General features: G+C 44.5%; 3 protein-coding genes across 20 annotated transcripts; all 3 read right to left on the bottom strand.

Moving 5' to 3' along the window:
• Positions 1 to 1459: 1459 nt before the first annotated feature.
• LOC119034487 (WAS/WASL-interacting protein family member 1-like) lies at positions 1460 to 21133 on the bottom strand. Of its 18 annotated transcripts, none has more exons than XM_037125534.1 (17): positions 21001 to 21133; positions 19255 to 19341; positions 18974 to 19067; positions 18731 to 18829; positions 18533 to 18596; positions 18249 to 18352; positions 17901 to 18157; positions 17415 to 17508; positions 17225 to 17292; positions 16704 to 17090; positions 16453 to 16581; positions 16285 to 16362; positions 16043 to 16163; positions 15865 to 15945; positions 15712 to 15792; positions 15454 to 15540; positions 1592 to 6505 (listed from the first exon to the last, which is right to left on the bottom strand). In XM_037125534.1, the coding sequence occupies exons 7-14, from the start codon at positions 18114 to 18116 to the stop codon at positions 15908 to 15910; spliced, it is 1131 nt and encodes a 376-aa protein (XP_036981429.1). In that variant the 5' UTR covers positions 18117 to 18157; positions 18249 to 18352; positions 18533 to 18596; positions 18731 to 18829; positions 18974 to 19067; positions 19255 to 19341; positions 21001 to 21133; the 3' UTR covers positions 1592 to 6505; positions 15454 to 15540; positions 15712 to 15792; positions 15865 to 15907. The 18 variants fall into 18 exon arrangements, with proteins under 18 accessions (XP_036981435.1, XP_036981429.1, XP_036981431.1 ...); XM_037125536.1 differs by lacking the exon at positions 21001 to 21133 and adding an exon at positions 20288 to 20718 and having other exon boundaries at positions 1592 to 2598; positions 2931 to 3028; positions 18974 to 19341; XM_037125547.1 differs by lacking the exon at positions 21001 to 21133 and adding an exon at positions 20288 to 20718 and having other exon boundaries at positions 16704 to 16742; positions 16926 to 17090; positions 18974 to 19341.
• On the bottom strand, positions 1592 to 9395 carry LOC119034489. The gene has a single exon (XM_037125550.1). It carries the CDS (start codon positions 9357 to 9359, stop codon positions 8385 to 8387), a length of 975 nt encoding a protein of 324 aa, XP_036981445.1. The 5' UTR covers positions 9360 to 9395; the 3' UTR covers positions 1592 to 8384.
• On the bottom strand, positions 1592 to 10574 carry LOC119034486. The gene is made up of 2 exons (XM_037125530.1): positions 5602 to 10574; positions 1592 to 4372 (listed from the first exon to the last, which is right to left on the bottom strand). The coding sequence occupies exon 1, from the start codon at positions 10549 to 10551 to the stop codon at positions 9400 to 9402; it is 1152 nt and encodes a 383-aa protein (XP_036981425.1). The 5' UTR covers positions 10552 to 10574; the 3' UTR covers positions 1592 to 4372; positions 5602 to 9399.
• Positions 21134 to 21911: the final 778 nt, after the last annotated feature.

Genomic DNA, 21911 nt, shown 5'->3' with positions numbered 1-21911 from the left:
GGGAAGAAGGTTTCACTTGTTTCATCATTCATTTCAGTCAGACGTCTTTTCTATGCAAATCAAGCCATTTAGAGCGCTGGGAGCTTGTTTTAGGGAGTCAGAGCAGATTCATCTGTATTCAAGTCAAAAATGCTTTCTCAGCTTAGATATTGCTCAAAATATATGAATTTGAAATAAATATATTGTGAAAACATCGTTTCACTTGTTTCATCATTCATTTCAGTCAGACGTCTTTTCTTGCCAAATCAAGCCATTTAGAGCGCTGGGAGCTTGTTTGACGGAGTGAGAGCAGATTATTCTGTATTCTATCCAAAAATGCTTTCTCAGCTTAGATTTTGCTCAAAATGTATGAATTTGACCTAAACATAGTGTGGATACATGATTTCACTTGTTTCATCATTCATTTCAGTCAGACGTCTTTTCTTGCCTAATCAAGCGATTTAGAGCGCTGGGAGCTTGTTTGACGGAGTTAGAGCAGATTCATCTGTATTCAAGCCAAAAATGCTTTCTCAGGTTAGATTTTGCTCAAAATGTATGAATTTGACCTAAACATAGTGTGGAAAAATGGTTTCACTTGTTTCATCATTCATTTCAGTCAGACGTCTTTTCTTGCCAAATCTAGCGATTTAGAGCGCGGGGAGCTTGTTTTCGGCAGTTAGAGCAGATCAAGCTGTAGTCAAGCTGTGGTGGAAATTTCTGTCAATAAAAGAGTAAAGTCAGATCTGTCTTTTCTGTAAGTTTAATCCAACCATCTGCAGATGGACTCACCACCCGGTCAAATTCATGAGCCAAGTGAATGAGGCCAGAGTAAAGGAGTGTTCACAATTTATACACAGATAACAACAAGGTCAGGGAAAGAGACAAGCACTCTCTGCGCCAGCAGTGATTAAGCTACACACATACCTACATACGACTATCCCAATCAGACAGGCTTCTCATCGACACAACACATAAAGTTAAAACTTCATGACGCATGACCTGGGACTCTGTGCGAAGCATAAAATTTTCAGACATAAAACATGAGAAGAGGGTGACTTTCTATCTGAGTTTTGGCTGGTTCGTGACTCTATTACAATCATATAGGGCAGAGGTCAGGTGTTCATACATTTGCATAAGATATCAGTCACATGAAGCAAGTTAGATAAATGTTAAGAAATCATATTCAACAAAATAGTTCAAAATTCATCAACCCATCATGAAAAGGTTTTTTTCCATCACAATTCCTCCCTTTGAGCATACTATGCTCACTACAGACTATATAAAAAAATTCCTTCGTAAGTAATAGTGAAGGATAAAAAAAATCAAGTCAGCTTGGAAAACAGATTCTTTTCACAGCTCAAAAGACATGCTCAAACATCAGTCATGATTATTCTACAATAAAGCACTTTGGTGCCGTTTGCAGTGGCTGGCGTGAACCCAGGTGGCTCTCTCTGCGATCTTCACTGCAGTCTCCGTGGTCAGAAGCACTTGGAACGGACCGTTCCATCTGCGAGCTCTCCAGTTCTTCCTCCTGAGATCTTGAATGACGACCCAATCCCCTGGCTCCAAATCATGCAGTTTGTGGGCTGCTGGGGCAGGCAGAGCGTCCTTAACCTGTTTGTGAATATCAGAAAGAACAGAGGACAGGTTTGCACAATAACGCAACATTTCATCCTCACACTGACCTGTCCCTGGGAGCTGTCTCGTGCCGGGCCCAATCCCGGTGTGCAGAGGTCGACCAAACAAGATTTCAAAAGGGCTAAGGTTGTTTTTAGCTCTGATTCTAGCCCTCATGTGCATGAGGACGGTTGGCAAGGCTTTGGTCCATGACAGACCTGTTTCTTCGCAACATTTAGCAAGCTTGTTTTTCAGGGTGCCATTTTCTCTTTCTACGGCACCTCCGCTTGCTGGGTGGTAGGCGCAGTGCTGTTTAAGGTCAATACCTAAGTAGTCCCCCACAGTTTTCAGGGCTGTATTTACAAAAGGTGTGCCATTATCACTGGATATTTTAGCTGGAATTCCCCAACGTGGGATGATTTCTGTGATTAAAGCTTTTGCAACTGCTGCCGCATCCTGTTTGGATGTAGGGAAAGCTTCCACCCACTTAGAAAACATGTCGACCACCACGAGACAGTATTTCTTTCCCTCACTAGGTGTTAGTTCAATGAAATCCATTTGTAAATGATTGAATGGTCTTTCAGGGGGTGGATGGGCACCCTGTTGCGTCCGAAGACCTCCCCCTGCATTGTTTGTGGCACAGATCACACACCTTTTGCAAAAAGTTTGGGAGAAGGCTGAGAAGCCCTTTGTGAACCAATATCTTTGTATCTCACTCATCATTCCCCCTTTTGACACATGATCTCATCCATGTGTCAACGTAGCATAGTGAGGAAAAAGATATTTGGGCAAGCACGGTTTGTAGTTAGGACCATACCAAACATTCTCTTTGACAGCGCAACCAGCTTGCCTCCAGTTGGCCTTCTCCTGTGGAGTGGCTTTCGCTCGTAGTTCCTGCAGATCTGCGAAAGGTGTCAGTGGTGAGGCAGGGATAACAACACATTGTTTTGTTAGTCACTGCTTAGCTGCTGTCTTCGCAGCGGCGTCTGCTCTGGCGTTTCCCTGTGAAATGAGGTCAGGTTTGTTAGTGTGAGCTTCACATTTACAGACAGCGATTTGTTTTGGTAGCAGCAGAGCATCGAGGAGGGAGGCAACCAATGTGTGATGTGCAATTGGCTTTCCTGAAGCCGTCAGGAATTTTCTGTTTGCCCAAATTTGGCCAAATGAATGACAAACTCCCCAGGCATAATGACTGTCTGTGAAAATGTTAACAGACTTGTCCTTGGCCAATGTGCATGCTTTCGTTAAGGCTACAAGCTCTGCGGCTTGAGCGGAGTAGTTTGAGGGGAGAGGTTCAGCTAGAACAATGACATGTAATGTTGTGACTGCAAAACCTGTTTGGTTCTTTCCTGTCCCTGGGTCCCTTGATGCTGAGCCATCCACAAACAGTTCCAGGCCTGCATTCTGAAGTGGCACTTCCTGCAGATCAGATCTAGGAGAGCAGACTTCATTAATGATAGCAACACAGTTGTGTGCCTCTCCATCGTCAGCTGTGGGAAGAAGGGTAGCAGGATTAAGAACTGTACATCGTTTCACAGTAATGTTTGGGAGCTCTAGCAGAATGGTGTTGTATCTCAGCCACCTAGCAGCTGAGAAATGAGAGGTTTTCTGCTCGAGCAAAATCAAGGAGACAGCGTGGGGTACCAGCAGTGTCAGATCAGAATACCCTACAATGTCTCGAGAGGCCATCACTTCTTTCTCTGCAGCAGCCACAGCTCTGAGGCAGGCAGGCAAGCCTGCCGCTGAATCAAGAAAAGTACGCTACAGGCCTGTTGCGGCCCCCGTGGTCTTGTAGCAATACGGAAGTCATGGACCCACCCTTTTCGTCGACTGTCTGGGTGAAAGGTCTTGAGCAGTCGGGCAGGCCCAGAGTCGGGGGAGACTGCAGGGCCAGTTTGAGGTCAGTGAATGCTTTGTCAGCGTCAGTCGCCCACTCAACTTTGTCGTTCGCATTGAGGCCTTTCCCATGGGCGATTGCTGCCAATGGTGCCTCTATTTCTGCGTAGTTCAGGATCCATTGTCTGCAATATGACGTCATACCCAAAAAACTCATTACTTGCTTTTTGGTGAGAGGCCTCGGAATAGACTGGATTGCAGCTATTCTGGAGGGAGAGAGTCTTCCCTTCCCTTATGATCACATGACCTAGGAAAACAACTTTCTCACAGGCAAACTGCAGATTTGACAGGCTTGCTTTGTGTCCGTTATCAGCCAGATGGGAGAGCAAGGCCACTGTGTCTGCTACACAGGCTTCTCTGGTGGGAGAGCAAATCAACAGATCATCCACATATCATCATCATCATCGCACTATTGCTGGGCAGCTTTAAAGAATCCAAATTGTCGCACAGTGCTGTGTTAAAAATTGTTGGTGACTCAGACAGGCCCTGGCACAAGTGCGTGAATGTGTAGGTCTTATTTTCAAACGTAAACGCAAACCAGAATTGGCTGTCTGGGTGAACAGGAATGCTGAAGAAAGCATTGGCTAGATCAACAACAGAGAACCACTTACTGTCGGGTGGAACTTGTGAGAGAATGGTGTGAGGGTTAGGGACGGTTGGCGCGCGTGCATGAATGGCTGCATTTACTGCTTGTAGGTCTTGTACAAACCTCCATTCGTCGGGCTGGCCCACTTGTTTGATCTTTTTGACTGGGAAGATTGGCGTGCGCACGGGTGAATTTTCACACGGAACGATGACGCCGGCCTTGCGGAGTGCTTCAAACACTGGTTTGATGCCCTCCACAGCCTCTTTTTTCAGGGGATACTGGTTCTGGCATGGCCTGTAGGAAGATTTTGGAGTGATTATTACAGGTTCTGCATTTTTGATAAGCCCAACATCATGTTTATGCTGTGCCCATAAGTGTGCTGGCACTTGGCTTAACTCTGGTACCTCAGTGACGTCATCAACAAAAAATCCTTCATGACAAGCATCAAAAGAATCAAAACAGCCCTTATTTGACCTGACAAATTTTGACAAATCCCATTTTGTGTCAGGTATGAGCTCAACAGATCGTACTGCAGTTATTACAGCTGAAAACCGTTTTCTGTATGCTCTCAAATGGCGGTGATACTCAACATGTGGATCGGATGTCTGTGTCCAACCTGTTGCATCATTGCACGCCCTGGTCCATGGTCCCAATTCCTGCCACCCTTTCCCCTTTGGTTTGATCAATGGAATGTGAGGGTCAGAGTTCGGTACCGAGAACAAACGCTGAGAGTGGGAATCCGTCAAGGTTACAGAAGCAACACACATTTTGTCGTTCCAATACAACCACACAAGCCTCAGTTATCTTGCCCCTGTCTCTCCCTGCACCAGTTTTTTTCAAAGCTCGTATCAGGACCGAGGGAGATGTGTGCTGTGCACTGAAGGTCTTGTGCTCTCACCATGTCTGCATGTGTATTGCGTGTGTGCGCTGTGCATGCTCTGGCTGTCTGCAGGAGGGTGTGATTTACAGAATCAAGAGCTGTGAGGGGGAGCTGCCAGTGATGTGAGTAAAAAAGATCTTCTTTACCATACTTCACGAATGTGGCTGCTTCCCTAACCACCACTAACCCCTCCGGAGTCGATCTTAAACCGATACCCAAAGCACACATCAGATCGATCCCCATGAGATTCACGGGACAGTGTTTAGAAAGCAGGAAAGAGTGTTTAAAACGGCCCTGTAGCTCATCTTCGCATGCAAGTGGAGTGGTGTACCTTTCTGTCATTGAGGAGCCTGAAACTCCTACGGTTTTAAGATAGCGTGCACTCATCTTCGGTGTAGGGTTTAGCGCATCATGTCTAATGAGAGATATCGCTGCCCCTGAATCTACCAAAAAGGTGCGCATGTTTGCCCTATTATGAGAGTGTGCGTAGGCCTGTTTTGGTATGCTTCAGAGGAAAATGAAGCATATAATGCAGTTAGCTTTTCTTCTGCTGTTTTTTGTTTATTTTCAAGATATGTGATAGCTTGCAGTGTAAGGGCATACATCTCTTGTGGTGTGTGTGTGTCAGTGTTGGTGCTCTCACATGAAAGATGCGTAGGTTGCTTCTCCTCCTCAGCCTGTGCGTCAAAACCAGATTCGTCCGTCACTGTACTCGGCTCCTCAGCTAGTCAGTCGACCGTTGCGTCGTTCTCTGGGCAGTTGTCTTGCCAATGTCCCATTTTTCCACATCTATGACAGGTGCCAGGGCGATTTTTGAATCTGCCCCGGCGTCCCTTTCCTCGTCCTCGTTCGCGACCCCTCGCTTGGTGCTCGTAGCATGCCAACTGAGCCAATTGGACTGTTTCTGTCAAGCCTGTCGAATTTCGGTTCTTTTCGTTGTTGAGGAACAGAAATCTTCCCCATGTCTAATTTCAGAGGGAAGGTCTGTCTGATTCTGTACCGACTATGTTACAGAATCAGACAGACGTCCAATGACGTCTCTGTATGCCAAATTGTCGTCGCTGGCCCAGTCAGAGTTCTCTACCCTGATGTCCTCCACGGAGTAGTCGCCCACAACTCAGGCCCACGTTGTACCCATCTGAACCATCAGCAGGCGTTGCAGTTCAGCAGTGGTGGGCTTGAACTGTCGGCAAAAGGTCATGAGCTGAATCACAAACTCCGCTCCCCCATTGCGGACGTCTGGAATCAACGCGGCAGCGTCCTTCATGTCACTGTATGTCCAAGGCCTATAAACCAGCTGCACTCAACCCTCACTCCCCGCCACCTACACCATGGGAGCCTGGAATTCTGTCTTCAGGGGGTTGTACACAGAGTTGCTCCGTGTGTGGTGCGGGCTGTGGCTGACGGTGGCATACGGTGGTGGTGTGTTTAGGCTCTCAACCACCAGCGATCGCCTCCCTCTGCCCCGCCCTGGGTGGAATTGGCACTGCGACCCACTTTGAGAAATTACTTTCCCCCTAACGAGAGAGAGGGACAAATCCGGGCATCTACCGGATCACCAGCAGTCATTTAGACGATAGAGATCGGGCCTTCAAAGTTTATTCAAACAATGGCAATTTCCCACATGATTTGCTCTACTCCCAAGAAGGAAAATCTCAGTGCTCGCTGGCTCTCAGTTCCTCTCTATCACAAACCAGAGTTCTCTAGAAAAACTCACAGGGACTGAAACCCTTTTGAAGCTTCCTTGATTCTACAGCGGCTCGAAACCCAAACCTGCCCTGTTGACACGTCTGTCACGCCCACCCAAAAGTGGCGAGAATCGATTCAGGTACATACACACAAATTTTCTGAAGCTTCCTTGATTCTACAGTGGTTCGAAAACCCAAACCTGTCCTGTTGACACACCTGTCACGCCCACCCGAAAGTGGCAAGAATCGATTCAAGTGCGTACGTGATGGCGAGGTTGAGGTTTTGAAGTCCGAGCTCCCGGGTACCCGTCTGCACTGAGTTTAAGGGTCTCTCTCACAGAAGTGATCCCATCACTCGTCGCCAAATTGTGGCGGAAATTTCTGTCTATAAAAGAGTAAAGTCAGTTCTGTCTTTTCTGTAAGTTTAATCCAACCATCTGCAGATGGACTCACCACCCAGTCAAATTCATGAGCCAAGTGAATGAGCCCAGAGTAAAGGAGTCTTCACAATTTATACACAGGTAACAACAAGGTCAGGGGACGAGACAAGCACTCTTGTCGCCAGCAGTGATTAAGCTACACACATACATACGACTATCCCAATCAGACAGGCTTCTCATCGACACAAGACATGAAGCTAAAACTTTAGCAAGCCCCCTGGTACCTGCCTAACTCCAAACTAAACCTAACTATCTTCTGAGACATGCTGGGCTCGAGGCTTCTTTAAAGCAGAACTTCAGTAAACCTCAGCCATATGACCAAGGCCCTTTTTCAAGTTTTGAAGAAAGATTCCCAGTTGAAAACTTGGCGGTTTGTACACAGTCGCTATTAGCACTTTGACTGCAGCCTCAATTTTAAGGACAACAAACTCTAAATCAGTGACCTGTTGCATGTGCCTGCGGGGCTCTGCTTGCACAGTGTCTCTACAGTACATCGCAAGTCCACCTCCCTCTTTTTTGGCCATGTTCACACAGCTGTTGTAAGACAACTGTCTGCTACGTGTGAACATGGTGTACCCCTCCAATTGAAAAGTTTCAGCCACAGAGGACCCTGACAAATGTGTCTCTGTAAGGCAAAGCACATCTGCTTGTTGGAGCTCATGATGTGCTTTCAGGTCCACCATGTGACATGGCAAACCCTGCGTGTTGTGGTGGACAATTGTGAAAACCTTTGGCGTTTGTTGTATAGATTTCAAAAACAATAGTCTACAGCTCTGGAAAGATGCATGAGGCATACTTTCCAGGGCTGTCTTGATCTTGGGGTCAGCGTAAATTTTTTTCTCATCAAAGTCAAGGATGGTGAGACCTTGAAACAAGGTTGTGCGGCTGAGTGCGACGTACGCCATACCAGGTTCAAAAACACGCTTCAGACACACACCCGCCGACGGCACGGTCATTCCTTGAACTTTGTGGGCCGTACAAGCAAAAGCTAATTTCACGGGGAACTGCTGGCGAATAACCCCCTTCTTGTTACTTAGGTTCTCCTCAGATCTTTCGATGTACACTGAGTCATCTGAGGGACCTAAGATTTTTTTGCAGTATCTCTGTCCTGCTGTAGTATTGTCCAGCAGGAGTCCAATCATCTTCACGCCTTCAGGTTCTCTAATTACAATGTTAGAAATGGTTCCAAATGTACCATTCACAAGGCCGTCTTCCACATCTAAATTTCGGATCAACATAACGCGTACTCCTTGAGCAGCCATTATGTTGTCGGGCAAATCTCGCTTGTGTCCTTTAATTTAAAACACAAACGTCATGCAGCCAGTTCTGGGGTCTTTTCGAAAATCACGAGCTGCAACTCCAATCGCATCCTTGTAGGAAGCAGTTACGATGTCTGCGTTGTGACGGTCTACTTCTTTGTTTGTGGCGTAGATGTGTAGACTCAGTGCTGAGCAATGCAGACTATCAGCCACTGCCTGCGTAAGCAAGAGCCTGTCTGCATGGTCCCGAAATCTCGGGAGCTCACGCAGAATTCTCGTTGCCTCGTGGTGAATGCACTTAATCACATGCGATTTGTCACATCCAGCCCCTCCCGACAGGAAGTAATAAAATGGTTCTGGATTGTGGCCCCAGACTAGTTCAAGGCACCACTGTCGAACAGTGTAGAAAACGGAGGCCTGAGTTTCGTTCAGACTTTGGTACATTTTCCTAACAAAGTCTGGACTCAACTCTGGAGCATCTATTCTAGGCATAGAGCTCCCCTTATCCTTCTTAGTGCCGAATTCTGGGACATCTTCACTGTTTTGCTCCTGATCGCGAGGTTCACATTCAGCCAGGCACTCCAGCCGGTCAACTCCAACTTCGGGCGCAAAAGAGTTCCAAGCATTCACGAGAGGACTGCACACATGAAGCTGCTGAAAAGCAGCTTCCATGTTTTTTCCTTGGCCCTCATAACGTTTTTTGTTGTGCCTCACTATTTCCTCTACTCTCATACCCCATTTGTCGCTACACTTATAAAACTCTTCATAAGTGGGGTGCGCTTCATCTCTCGGATCAGCGTCGGATCGATGTGGGAGATAAAGTTTCAGCAATCTTCTATAAAACTTCTCTGGAGTTTTTTCCTCAGAGAAGTGAGTAAATCTAATGATTGCTGGTTTTCCTACGGTTCTCTTTTGAATAAATCCTTCATCGTTCAACAATGGAATGGCATTCGGGCTTTCTGTTTGCCGGCCGTAGACTACCCTGTAGTCTGACGCGAACTCGGCCAGGCACATACGTTCAAACTCTCGAGTGAGAGGTCTGTTGACGTATTTTTCAGGCAACCCCCGACATCCATACTTCCACTGATCCAGGTTCCATTCTTTCCAGTCTACTCATAGGGTGACTCATTTTCAGACCTTCCTCGTTGGTCTGAATAAACACCACGGATCGGGAGCACTTCTTGAGGCGTAAGCTGCAGGTACGGGCTACAACCTCTTGAGCGCTGACCTCTCTGTGTTTAGAGTAGGCCTGCATAATTTGTTTCATTTCGTCGCGCTTGTTAACATCAGATGTCTTTACATGTTTGATGACGTTCTTAAGGAATTCCGTCATTTCGTGCTCCGGTTTCGCTACATATGACATCATGTACATGATGCAGCTGTAGTCGTCTATGACGTACTGGATGTCCATGTTTGCCTTCCACGCTCTAAGCAAATCAGGATTGTAGGCATTAACCCAACAATCATTTGGATGGTGCCTCAGCATCACGACATGGGTATTTGCCAGGCACTGTGCGGCGGCAAAGTATTGCTCGTAAGTTAAGTTGCACTGGCAAAGCAAGTCTGTCAAACTGCTGAACGAAGCGCCTGGATCCATAAGCAGATCTCTAACTGGTTGGAGCGTTTGTTTAGCCAATTTTTGCATTTCTGCGAGGGCCCTTTTCTGCTCCTCTATTTGCGCTTCGAAGTCTGCATCATTTTGATCCTCTTTTTGGTGGCAATTAATAGTGGGGGGCCTGGTGATGAATGTTTTATCCATCGGTAGTTTTGGAAAGCCGAACCTGCAGGCTACATTTCCCTTCTTACAGGACTTTGAATGTTTCCTGCTGTGCACCTGAACCTCTGACACTATTTTGTGGAGTTCCGGATCTGTGTCAGGGTCGGACATTTTGCAACTAATGTATCTATCTATAAATTCCATGACGTGTCTGTCGGGGTCCTCTTCAAATTTAGGTGAATCTTTTATCCAAATGAGCATGTGGATGTGCGGGCTTCCCCTGGCTTGGAACTCAACGCGATAAAAATAATCTTCCACTTCACCAATCGGTTGTGAAGGAGAGAGGATGCAGTTTGTCATGAGAGCCTCTACTCTCTTTTCAAACACGCGCATTACTGTGATGGGGTTACTTCTCCAACTTTGGTAAGGTGAAAAAACCAACCGGTTTGTTGCCTTGCGCGGGTGCAACACTAAATACTCCGATGCCATATGAAAGAATTTCCTGTGCAATGTCGGGGGGCTGCATGTAAGTGTCCAGGGAGAGGCCTGGTCTCATCTCCTCCTGTTCTTCCTCATCTGCCTCTAACTGTCCCGGCTCGTTTTGGCTTTTAAAAATTTCCTCCAAATCGACATCCCTATCTTCCTCTGGGATGCTGGGCACCTTTTCTTGTCTGAGCTCCTCTTCCTGTCTGGGTTCCTCTTCTTCGAGCAGAAAGTCAAAAGTTGCAGTGTCATCGACAAACACGTCTTTATATTCTGAATGTGTCTCTTTCAATTTCGCAAGGCCAGTGAGCACATTCTTCATATTAACTTTGTAAAATTGCTTGTAACCTTTGTATTTGATGTGCCTTTTCAATTTCACTTGAAGCAGCTGCGCTTCTGCTCTGGGCCTTGGGAGACTGTTGATGGTCGCTTCCACCTCTGATGGAACGCACACAACAGCTCCGTGGACTGCTCTCTGTTGGCCTTTTGGCAGAGCAACAATTTTTGCAAATGGCAAGATTTTTGCAATCAGCTGCCTATCAAACACATTAAGTGCAGCCAATTCTGGGGGGATGGGCGCCAACTCCAAATTGTTTACGACTGCCATGGGTGGTATGCATCCTCTGCTAAGGTGGCTGTCGCAGGTGTGGCATATCCACTCATGCAGTCTTTCTTGTGGCACAGAGCAAGGGTTAGAGCAGTCACTGTCACAAAAGTGAACATAGTTTCCTGTCAAGCATGCTGCTGCGACTTTTGTGTATTTACAATATTTTCGTCTTTTGCATTCTTTGACCTGATTAGGAAACATGGTTCTGTTACAAACAGTACAAATGTATGTGGGTCCATGTCTAATGGACTCACGAAAGACAGCTATGGCTGCTTCCATCACCGGATCAATCAGGGGCTGGGGGCGGTGGGGAATAATTTGTCTGTATTTTCTCCTGATTCTCAGCACTCTCTGCATCTTGTAAAATGTGCTAAAGGCAGCATTTGTGGCCAATTTGTTTCCTCTCCGCTGGTTACAACGTTGACTAAAACAACGTCTAAATTCCAGATCGCTGTGATATCTGAGATTGAAATCTTGCTTTTTGTTTTGGCTATAGCTTTGATCTGTGTTGTATCTCTGAGACATGACGAATTTTTTTCTGCTCTGAAAAACTGTATCTGACTGGTATGTATCTCGAATTTGTTTCTTTTGAGTGGTGAGGAACGTGGCATCCTTCCTTGTATCTGTCTCGAATGTGTTTCTACTGTCTGGTGCGGAACGTGGCATCCTCCTTGTATCTGTCTCGAATGTGTTTCTACTGTCTGGTGCAGAACGTGGCATCCTTCCTTGTGTCTGTCTCGAATGTGTTTCTACTGTCTGGTGCGCAACGTGGCATCCTCCTTGTATCTATCTCAAATGTGTTTCTACTGTCTGGTGCGGAACGTGGCATCCTTCCTTGTATTTGTCTCGAATGTGTTTCTGTGGCATCTTCCTTGTATCTATCTCGAATGTGTTTCTTTTGAGTGGTGCGGAACGTGGCATCCTTCCTTGTATCTATCTCGAATGTGTTTCTTTTGAGTGGTGCGGAACGTGGCATCTTCCTTGTATCTATCTCGAATGTGTTTCTTTTGAGTGGTGTGGAACGTGGCATCCTTCCTTGTATCTGTCTCAAATGTGTTTCTACTGTCTGGTGCGGAACATGGCATCTTCCTTGTATCTATCTCGAATGTGTTTCTGTGGCATCTTCCTTGTATCTATCTCAAATGTGTTTCTGTGGCATCTTCCTTGAATTTACCTCGAATGTGTTTCTACTGTCTAATGCGGAATGTGGCATCTTCCTTGTATCTATCTCGAGTGTGTTTCTGTGGAATCTTCCTTGTATCTATCTCGAATGTGTTTCTACTGTCTGGTGCGGAACGTGGCATCCTCCTTGTATCTGTCTCGAATGTGTTTCTACTGTCTGGTGTGGAACGTGGCATCCTTCCTTGTATCTATCTCTAATGTGTTTCTTTTGAGTGGTGCGGAACGTGGCATCCTCCTTGTATCTATCTCGAATGTGTTTCTACTGTCTGGTGCGGAACGTGGCATCTTCCTTGTATCTATCTTGAATGTGTTTCTTTTGAGTGGTGCGGAACGTGGCATCCTTGTTGTATCTATCTCGAATGTGTTTCTTTTGAGTGGTGCGGAACGTGGCATCCTCCTTGTATCTATCTCGAATGTGTTTCTACTGTCTGGTGCGGAACGTGGCATCCTCCTCGTATCTATCTCGAATGTGTTTCTACTGTCTGGTGCAGAACGTGGCATCCTCATGTATATCATCATGTATATGATATCATATGTAATGAAACCGGAGCACGAGATGACGGAATTCCTTAAGAACGTTATCAAAGATGACATCTGATGTTAAGAAGCGCGACGAAATGAAACAAATTATGCAGGCCTACTCTAAACACAGAGAGTTCAGCGCTCAAGAGGCTGTAGCCCGTACCTGCAGCTTACGCCTCAAGAAGAGCTCCCGATCCGTGGTGTTTATTCGTCACTTCCACCTCTGATGCAACGCACACAACAGCTCCGTTGACTGCTCTCTGTTGGCCTTTTGGCAGAGCAACAATTTTTGCAAATGGCAAGATTTTTGCAATCAGCTGCCTCTCAAGCACATTAAGTGCAGCCAATTCTGGGGGGATGGGCGCCAACTCCAAATTGTTTACGACTGCCATGGGTGGTATGCATCCTCTGCTAAGGTGGCTGTCGCAGGTGTAGCATATCCACTCATGCAGTCTTTCTTGTGGCACAGAGCAAGGGGTAGAGCAGTCACTGTCACAAAAGTGAACATAGTTTCCTGTCAAGCATGCTGCTGTGACTTTTGTGTGTTTACAATATTTTTGTCTTTTGCATTCTTTGACCTGATTAGGAAACATGGTTCTGGACTCACGAAAGACAGCTATGGCTGCTTCCATCACCGGATCAATCAGGGGCTGGGGGCGGTGGGGCACAATTTGTCTGTATTTTCTCCTGATTCTAAGCGCTCTCTGCATCTTGTAAAATGTGCTAAAGGCAGCATTTGTGGCCAATTTGGTTCCTCTCCGCTGGTTACAACGTTGATTAAAATGACGTCTAAATTCCGGATCGCTGTGATATCTGAGATTGAAATCTTGCTTTTTCTTTTGGCTATAGCTTTGATCCGTGTTGTATCTCTGAGACATGCCAAATTTTTGTCTGCTCTGAAACACTGTATCTGACTGGTATCTATCTCGAATGTGTTTCTTTTGAGTGGTGCGGAACGTGGCATCCTTCCCTGTATCTATCTCGAATGTGTTTCTTTTGAGTGGTGCGGAACGTGGCATCCTTCCCTGTATCTCTTTGTGATGCAAGTCTTCCGTTGTCTCTTGAAAGTAGCATTTTCCCTGTTCCCTCTTCTGACGAGTTCTTCCTTCTTCTTATCTTGAACATTTTCATAGTAACATTTGAAGGAAAGTAATCGCTGATTCTGATGGAGACTGCCTTGAGCATATCTTCTTCTTTGTGCTTGGAGTTTCTTTCTTCTAAATTCTAGACAGCTTCTGTACTTTTTTTCTTTCATATTCAAATTTTTTTCCTTTTTTCCTTCACCAGACAGTAATGTGTGTTTTTTGCTGGCTTGATGCATCGCTCTTCGTCACTGTTGCTTTGGCAACTTTGTGAAATGTTTTGCTGTTGGCGGTGCAGGAGCCGTCTTGAGGACGCACTCTGCTGCTGGCGGTGCAGGAGCCGTCTTGAGGACGCGCTCTCTGCTGCTGGCGGTGCAGGAGCCGTCTTGAGGACGCGCTCTGCTGCTGGTGGGAGAGCTGTCCTGGATACGCTGTGTGCCAGAGATACCTGAGGGCATTCTCTTGAACCAATGGCTTCAAATGACACCGGCACAAACTCGTAACTGGCAGAAGGGCCGCAATTTGCAAAGAGTTTGTGCAGGTGTTCAGCCAAGTCACTGATTTTTGAGAAGGTCTTCATAATTGCAGTTCCGTGGGGGTGAGGTAAGCCCATCACACTTCTTGAGTGTGAATCAAACACACCATACCTGCCTGAGTGGTCACGGAAAACTGCAATACACTCTTGACATATGACTAAAGCCAGATTAACGTCACCTGACAGACACTCCAACTGTGTGGCAAGGGGCAGATACCAAGCCTGGCTTCCACAAGTCCACACCTGATTTCAGGCATGTGGACGTTACACATATCTGTGTCAGTCAGGACTTGTTTGGGCAGTTCTTCCACAGCGAGATGGTCACTGCAGAATCTTTTTTCCTGGATCAGCTGTTGTTTTACACCTACAAAAAGTGAATCTCCCTTTGCCAGCACTCTATCGAGGGCAACAGTGTTAAACTGACATAAGCCTACTTAACATTATTAGTGTGGTAGTATGATAGTAGTGGTAGTAATTAACTTTTACATATACTACGGTCATAGCAGGGTGACAGTTTAAGCAAATGTGACTAAAAACATTTTACCTACTGCAGCTTTAAACTAACTATCTGATTATACAATATCATTTCCACCAAATTTTCCTGATTAATTTACCATATAGATAAACATATACACGAATGATTATTATGCTTATAAACGACCTTAAGTATTATCATACTTGACTTGAACACATTACTAACACAGATTATTCCATATTTCAAATTTAAATGTTTTGAGAACATCATAAACCTTGTCACCCCTTGTCATCTTGACCAAAGTTTGAAGGAGGCTTTAAAGGACCTTTAACTCTGATACATCCCTTGTACGTGTGTCACACTATTTACACATGAATAAATAGTAATCAATTCCCTCCTTCATTTCCTTCCTTCCCTTCCTTTTGCATTTCAGTTCAAAGTAAACCACACTTTACCTCTAACACTTTATTAAGCCCACAATAAACCCAAATGTAAATATCATTACCTCTTTGGAAGGGGAATGAGAGGTGGCAAGTCCGTCATCGATAATCCAGGGCCAGCAGGACAATGAGGGAACTGGTGTCCCAATGGTCTGTGATAAGTAATAACACCAGTTAATATCTAGACATGAGGTAACACTGTCACTGACATTTGTGAACTGCAGCGAAAGATAATAGTAGCAAAGATGTTAAATGAACCAGTTTAATGTAGTTACAGCATTTTACAGTAAACGTTCTGTGTGTGTCTGTTGTGGAGTAAATACCTTAACTGGGCGAGGAGAGTGACAGGCAGCTTTAATGGTCTGGGATGGTCCAACCAGTGAAGGGGTCTTCACCCTGGCCACCTGAGAACAAATAACAATTTGATGAAGACTTTAAGGACATTATGAACTTTATTCAATAGGAATAATTTTTACCTTCGCAACCGGTGAACAGCAGGGGGTCGCCGGATCACCCAAACTACAGGACAACCTGACTGGAGGGGATCCAACCAGCTGCTGACACATGAGAACAAATATGTTAAACTCCACGCGTCTCAGTGAGCACACTGTGTGTTCTGAGTGAGATTGTGTCTTGTGTCAGAGAGTAACATACGTTGGTCACTGAAGTTTGGGTGCGGGGGGGGTGTTCCATCCGTGGTCCTGGACATAGGAACCGGGCTGGAGGGGCCGTCCTGCAGTCTCTGTGACAGCCAGGCTGGAGGGGATCCAACCTGCTGTTGACAGATGAGAACAAATATGTTAAAATTCAGACAGAGTGGACAATGTAGTTATGTCTCCATGAAGACACTGTTTCAACTGTAAACATTGACTATGTGCGTCAGTTGTGTAACATACGTTGTTCACAGGAGACTGGTGGCAGGGGGGGCGTCTCTCCGTGGTCCTTTGACGCCTGGCTGTCGCTGGGGAGGCCACCTGCACCGTCAAATAAAACATCGAACCAGTAACTGTAGGGAACAAGGGGAATTTTATAATACACCTGAGAAGCGATGTCACATAATTTACCTTCTTGCACGCTGGAGGAGATGGGACGTCCACCACGTCAGACAGCTGAGAAGGAGACACTTCCTCCATAGCACAAAGGGTCGTGCTACTAAACCACCGTGGGTTCAGTGGAAGGAAGGACTCCTTCTCCTGTGGAAGACAAAACACCACAAAGACAAATGAATATTTGTCAGGTACAAATACACAAAGTTTAAATACTAACCAGTTAACTTGTTATGAAAAAATAAAATAAATAAATAAAAATAACTCACCTGCTGCTGAGCCACACTGGCCGGACCAGGAACCTGTGGCTGGGAAAGCACATCACATATTTGAATAAATAGGTGCTTTTTAGTTATGACTGTGAACCCGTGAACCAAAATGTACACAAACACATAATATAATAATAAATATAAAAGAAAAACCCTACTAACCTTGCTGCTCTGACCAACGACCTTCCACTGGAAGGGGTCAGGAGACAGAGGAGCACGTACCTCTCCCTTCACAACCAGCTTAGGAGAAACCTTCCTAAGCGGCTGTGAAGGAGTAGGAGACACCGGGGGAGGGGGAGGTGGTGGTGGTGTCTCGAGGAACTGCTCCGTGGAGGCCCACAGCAGCTGGGTGAGGATCCCCATACCCTCACGGTCGCTCAGGTGAACCTGCAGACATGACAATACAAATCCATTTACAGACAGTTTAATTTCAAAAGGTAGCTTGTGTCGACTGTTTCATATCGACACACAAGAAATTATAGCAAATTAGACCTTTTCTATCACACAGATACTCTACTTGCGCCGTCTCTGCTCCACAGATCCAAGCGCGTACGGGGGAAGTACTCCTCCGCAGAGAAGTACCTCAAACCTAAAAACATAAAAAAAAAATATTACAATTATTCACACATGTATGACTATGTTCATCACAGACATTTTTAAGTACATTTCTTTTACTTGTTTTAACTGACAAGATATTTTTTTGTTACTTACCCATACGAGCTGTCACGCGATGGTACGCGTGGCGAAGGGCCCTCTGGTGCTCCTCATCCTCGTTCAGGCGGGGGGGGAAGTCCACCACAAAGACCTGTAGGAAACAAAATTTTAGAAAACACCGACAGACAGTTTCATTCAAAATCACACACACACTATATTTAGTGCACATTTTTTGAAAGCTCATACAATTAATCTTATTAAAGTAGTCAATGTACTACTAGTGTTGTTTAACTACTAAGAATACAGGACAAGCAAGACATGAAATAAATGCTTACCTCCGGCCAGCGGCTCCTCACAGCAGTGAGGAATCGGGCGTAGTCAAAATTTTAGAGAACACCAATGACAATTTCATTCAAAATCACACACACACCACATTTAGTACACATTTTTTGAAAGCTCACACAATTAAAGTAGTCAATGTACTTCTAGTGTTGTTTAACTACTAAGAATACAGGACAAGCAAGACATGAAATAAAAGCCTACCTTCGACCAGCGGCTCCTCACAGCAGTGAGGAATCGGGCGTAGTCGACGGCTGCCTCGTCGACGGTCCTGCTCGCAGTCAGGTTGTTGCTAGGAGCAAGAACACAAACAGCATCAGGGGATCGAGGAACCTTTGCATGTAGGACCTCAGTGCGCAGCTGAGCAGCATGGGCCCCAGGGGTCGACATGATACCAAAAGAAAACTTCCCTTCTGGCATCTTGGCGAAACGGTCCACGATGGCCCGGAGATGGGAACAAACTGCAACAACAAAGAAAATTTCATTAGCATGAAAATGATTAATCCCTCTCAAGATCAATTACTTCCTTCATAAACTGGACAATAATAGCACCTGCTTGCCAGGAGACTCAGGTGGGATGACCAACTTGTGGCTCCATCCAGTGAGCTTCGAAGTTGGCCACGTCTCCACTGGATGGCGGTAACCGGTACCGCGGCCTGTTTGGTAAAGTACAAAACAGATAAAAGGTTAAACTGATGAAGGAAAGGCTACTAGGAAATATCAACAATCACTTGTTTATACCAGTAAAAAAGTACAGGAAAACCTGTTTAAAAAGTTCAATATTGATGATGAATTAATTTATTGATCATATAGGGATAAAACAAGTAGATACTTACGTGCACGAACTTGCACATCCTCCGGGCTCCAGAAAGGCTTGGCTGGGGGTGAAGATCCAACTGCCTGATGACAGATTAAAGACAAAGAAAAAAAAAATTAACGATAATCATAGCAACAAGCATAAGATGAAGACATACAAGTTAAAACAAAATATAATAAAACATGTCTCATTGTGTGTGTGTGAGGTAGGAACATACGTTGCCGACTGGAGCTCGGGAGCAGGGGGGGTGGGTCTCCCTGGTCCTCTTGGTCCTTGACCCTCTGGAAGGCTCCTCTCCAGCCGGGGGGGACACCGTCTGATGAAACATTAACATCAAAAGACATGGCAGACATTCAGAACTCAGCAGTTCAGGAGAAAGCAATAGATGTAACTTTTCTACAGCCATTTTCATGCAGACAGTTGTCACCGCGACCCAGAGGCTTATCTACTGTGTAAGTACCTCCGGGGGGGTGGGGGAAGACCTCAGCTCGTCCAGGTTGAGCTTCTCCCAGCGCTGCTTCAACACCACAGACTGCCTCGACTTCCTTGGCATCCTGTTGGTAGAAGTTAAAAAAAAAGAGAAAAACAACAAGAGAAATGCTTGTAAAACTGACCTAAACCTAAACCACCGAATGTAAACTAAACTAATCTAAGACAACCTAATATAATCTTATATGTAGAATGAAATTTGAGAAAATTATGAAGATGTGGTGATTGTGTGTGTAGGTGATGTGGTGATACTGCTCTGTGAAGGTTGAGGGCAATGGATGAAGGATGATGGTCACTCTCAGCTGTCAGCGGTCACTCTCAGTACAGGAACCCTTTAATCTTATCAAAGACAATAGGCAAAGATAAATGTCTCTCAAATGTTACGAGTCAGTGTTAGCAACAAGTCAATATCATAACAGACACAAGTTAAACATCTGTACTTGTCATAATTTGTGTGTTTTTGGGCACAGTATTTCTTCAAATAATTCTATGTTATAGTATTTTAATTATCATTTATAGTAATTATTATATCAATTTTATACTACACAGTATCAAATTGTTTATTCCTAAGAACAAAGAATTACTATGACATGATGAATATAACACACAAGATAAAAATAACTTCAACAAATGTACGGGATTTTATCAACATCTGAATGCACATTTATTACCAAAAGCAAAAATAGTCATGTATGAAAATGCTTCCTTTTCTATTTAATCAAGGTAGATTGTAAAAGTGTATGGTACATCTAAAGTATGATATTTATCTAACTACATAGAAAGGCATTTAATCACATCTTATCACAGACAGGAGAAATGTGTTTTTCAGTAGACAGAAGGGAGTATTAAAAATACTAGTCACAATCTACACAATTAGATATGAAATACAGCTTTCAGCTTGAGTTAATATTCTTGCATGGAAACAGAAAAAACAAACACAAAAATCCCAAAATAATGGGTGTAATATCTCCAAGTACAAATCTGACCCGTGTTAAGGATCTGGACATGACAGTACAGTTCGCACCCGGAGAGAAAAATGGCTACCGTTCGCGCCGTGAGAGAACAAAAGGCGAAGGTTCACGCAGTTAGCATGTAGCTAATGGCTATCCTTCGCGCTGCGAGAGAACAAAGACGAGGTTCGCGCAGTTAGCATCTGGCGCGGCCTAACGTTTTAGCTCAGTGATCTTATATATATATAAACAGATCGACCTTATATAGAAACACATCGACCATAAACAATTAATCTTCCCAAAATCACGAGATAGTAATGTTTAGATTCAATTACCTCATTTTGTTGAAGGTGTACGGATGTTAGCACAGTTAGCTTTTCGCTCCGGTTAATGTTTCTTTATAGAAAAAGCAAAGTCACCGCTGTTGGCTTAGATCGCGGCCTAATGTTTTACATACTAGAGCGGAGTAGCGCCGTTAACTCGTCTGAATATTGTTGTATTGAAACAGACTGCCGGAGCCCCGTTACTGTTACCAAGACAGACATATTATATACTTATGGACCCCTATAGCTTTGCTAACCGCTGTTGGCCTGGAGCTACGGGGCTCCGGGTAGCGGAGCTAACAGCTAATGGAGGTCCGTTAGCTGTTAGCTATCTGTGCACTTGACACTCCGCTGTTGACCCGGAGCTACTGGGCTCCAGGTAGCGGAGCTAACAGCTAACGTTAGCTATCTGTGCACTTGACACTCCACTAACGGAGCTCCGTCAGTCTGTTTCAATACAACACTATTAGGAAGAGCTAATGGCGCTACTCGGCTCCGGTATGTAAACCATTAGGCCGCACTCGAAGCAAACAGCGGTGACTTTGAGCCAAGTACCTCCGGATTAATATTGCTAAAACAGACCGATCATTAACAATTACATTCATTTTTTTTCCCGAAATCATGAGTTATCGTGATCATGAGAGAGATAGTAATGTCTAGCTTCAATAAAATCCATTTTTATTAACGATTTCAGTATGCTAAAATTAGACATAACAGGTACTTACCTACGATGAGGTCAAAGGGTATCGAGCAGAGCCGGATCAGTGGTTTTATATCAAGGCCAAAAATAATGCACACACAACTGTCCAATCAGAGTTCTCCTGTGTTGTCTGTCATCTGTATCCGAGGTCATTTGTCCAATGAGATGGCTGATAATCTGTGCACTTGACACAGACTCCGGACGACCATACTTTGCTGCATCCATTATTTACTATTATTTATTATTATTTATTTATATATATATATTCTTATGAATGTATTAGAATATAATACAGTAACAAAACATCAATGTTAATTAGAACACTTAATTAATAAGGATATTAATTGACTGATGTTGAATTATTATGTTATATATTATTAAATAACATAAAACAATATATATTTTATTTTATTTGCGTGTCATGATAAAATACATTAATGAAAATATTACTATGAATTAATTAATATCATTGATAATATTAATACCTTAAATTTAAAACAGCATTCCAGTTTATTTTTTTCAGCGGATGGATTATGAAGGCTTGAATGAGTGAAAAGATAATCGTTAAATATAGTTTAAATGTTGGGATATATACTGTGTATGTGTGTTTGTGTGTGTGTGTGTGTGTGTGTGTGTGTCTGTCTGTCTGTCTGTCTGTCTGTCTATCTGTCTGTGTGTGTGTGTGTGTATTAAACTGACTCATTACTTAATCTGTCACTCTTTCCTCTTATTAGTGGTGCTGTGCTCCGCACAGCCCTCTCTGGACCCCTATAGCTTTGCTATGGAGGGGTCCCATTTCCTCGTCCCATTCATTCCTTATGGGAAACTTTTCACAGTTATTCGCGACTAGCGTCGCGAAAAATTAATGTTCTTCAAAGTTGACTAACAGCATACAGAGTCCGGTCGAGCCGCAAGTTAAATGAATGAAAAATTAAT

Source organism: Acanthopagrus latus, chromosome 16, assembly GCF_904848185.1.
Source record: "Acanthopagrus latus isolate v.2019 chromosome 16, fAcaLat1.1, whole genome shotgun sequence".
NCBI classification, from domain to species: Eukaryota; Metazoa; Chordata; class Actinopteri; order Spariformes; family Sparidae; genus Acanthopagrus; species Acanthopagrus latus.
The sequence above is the reverse complement of the archived record's forward strand: the minus strand, read 5'-3'. Positions and strand labels throughout refer to the sequence as shown.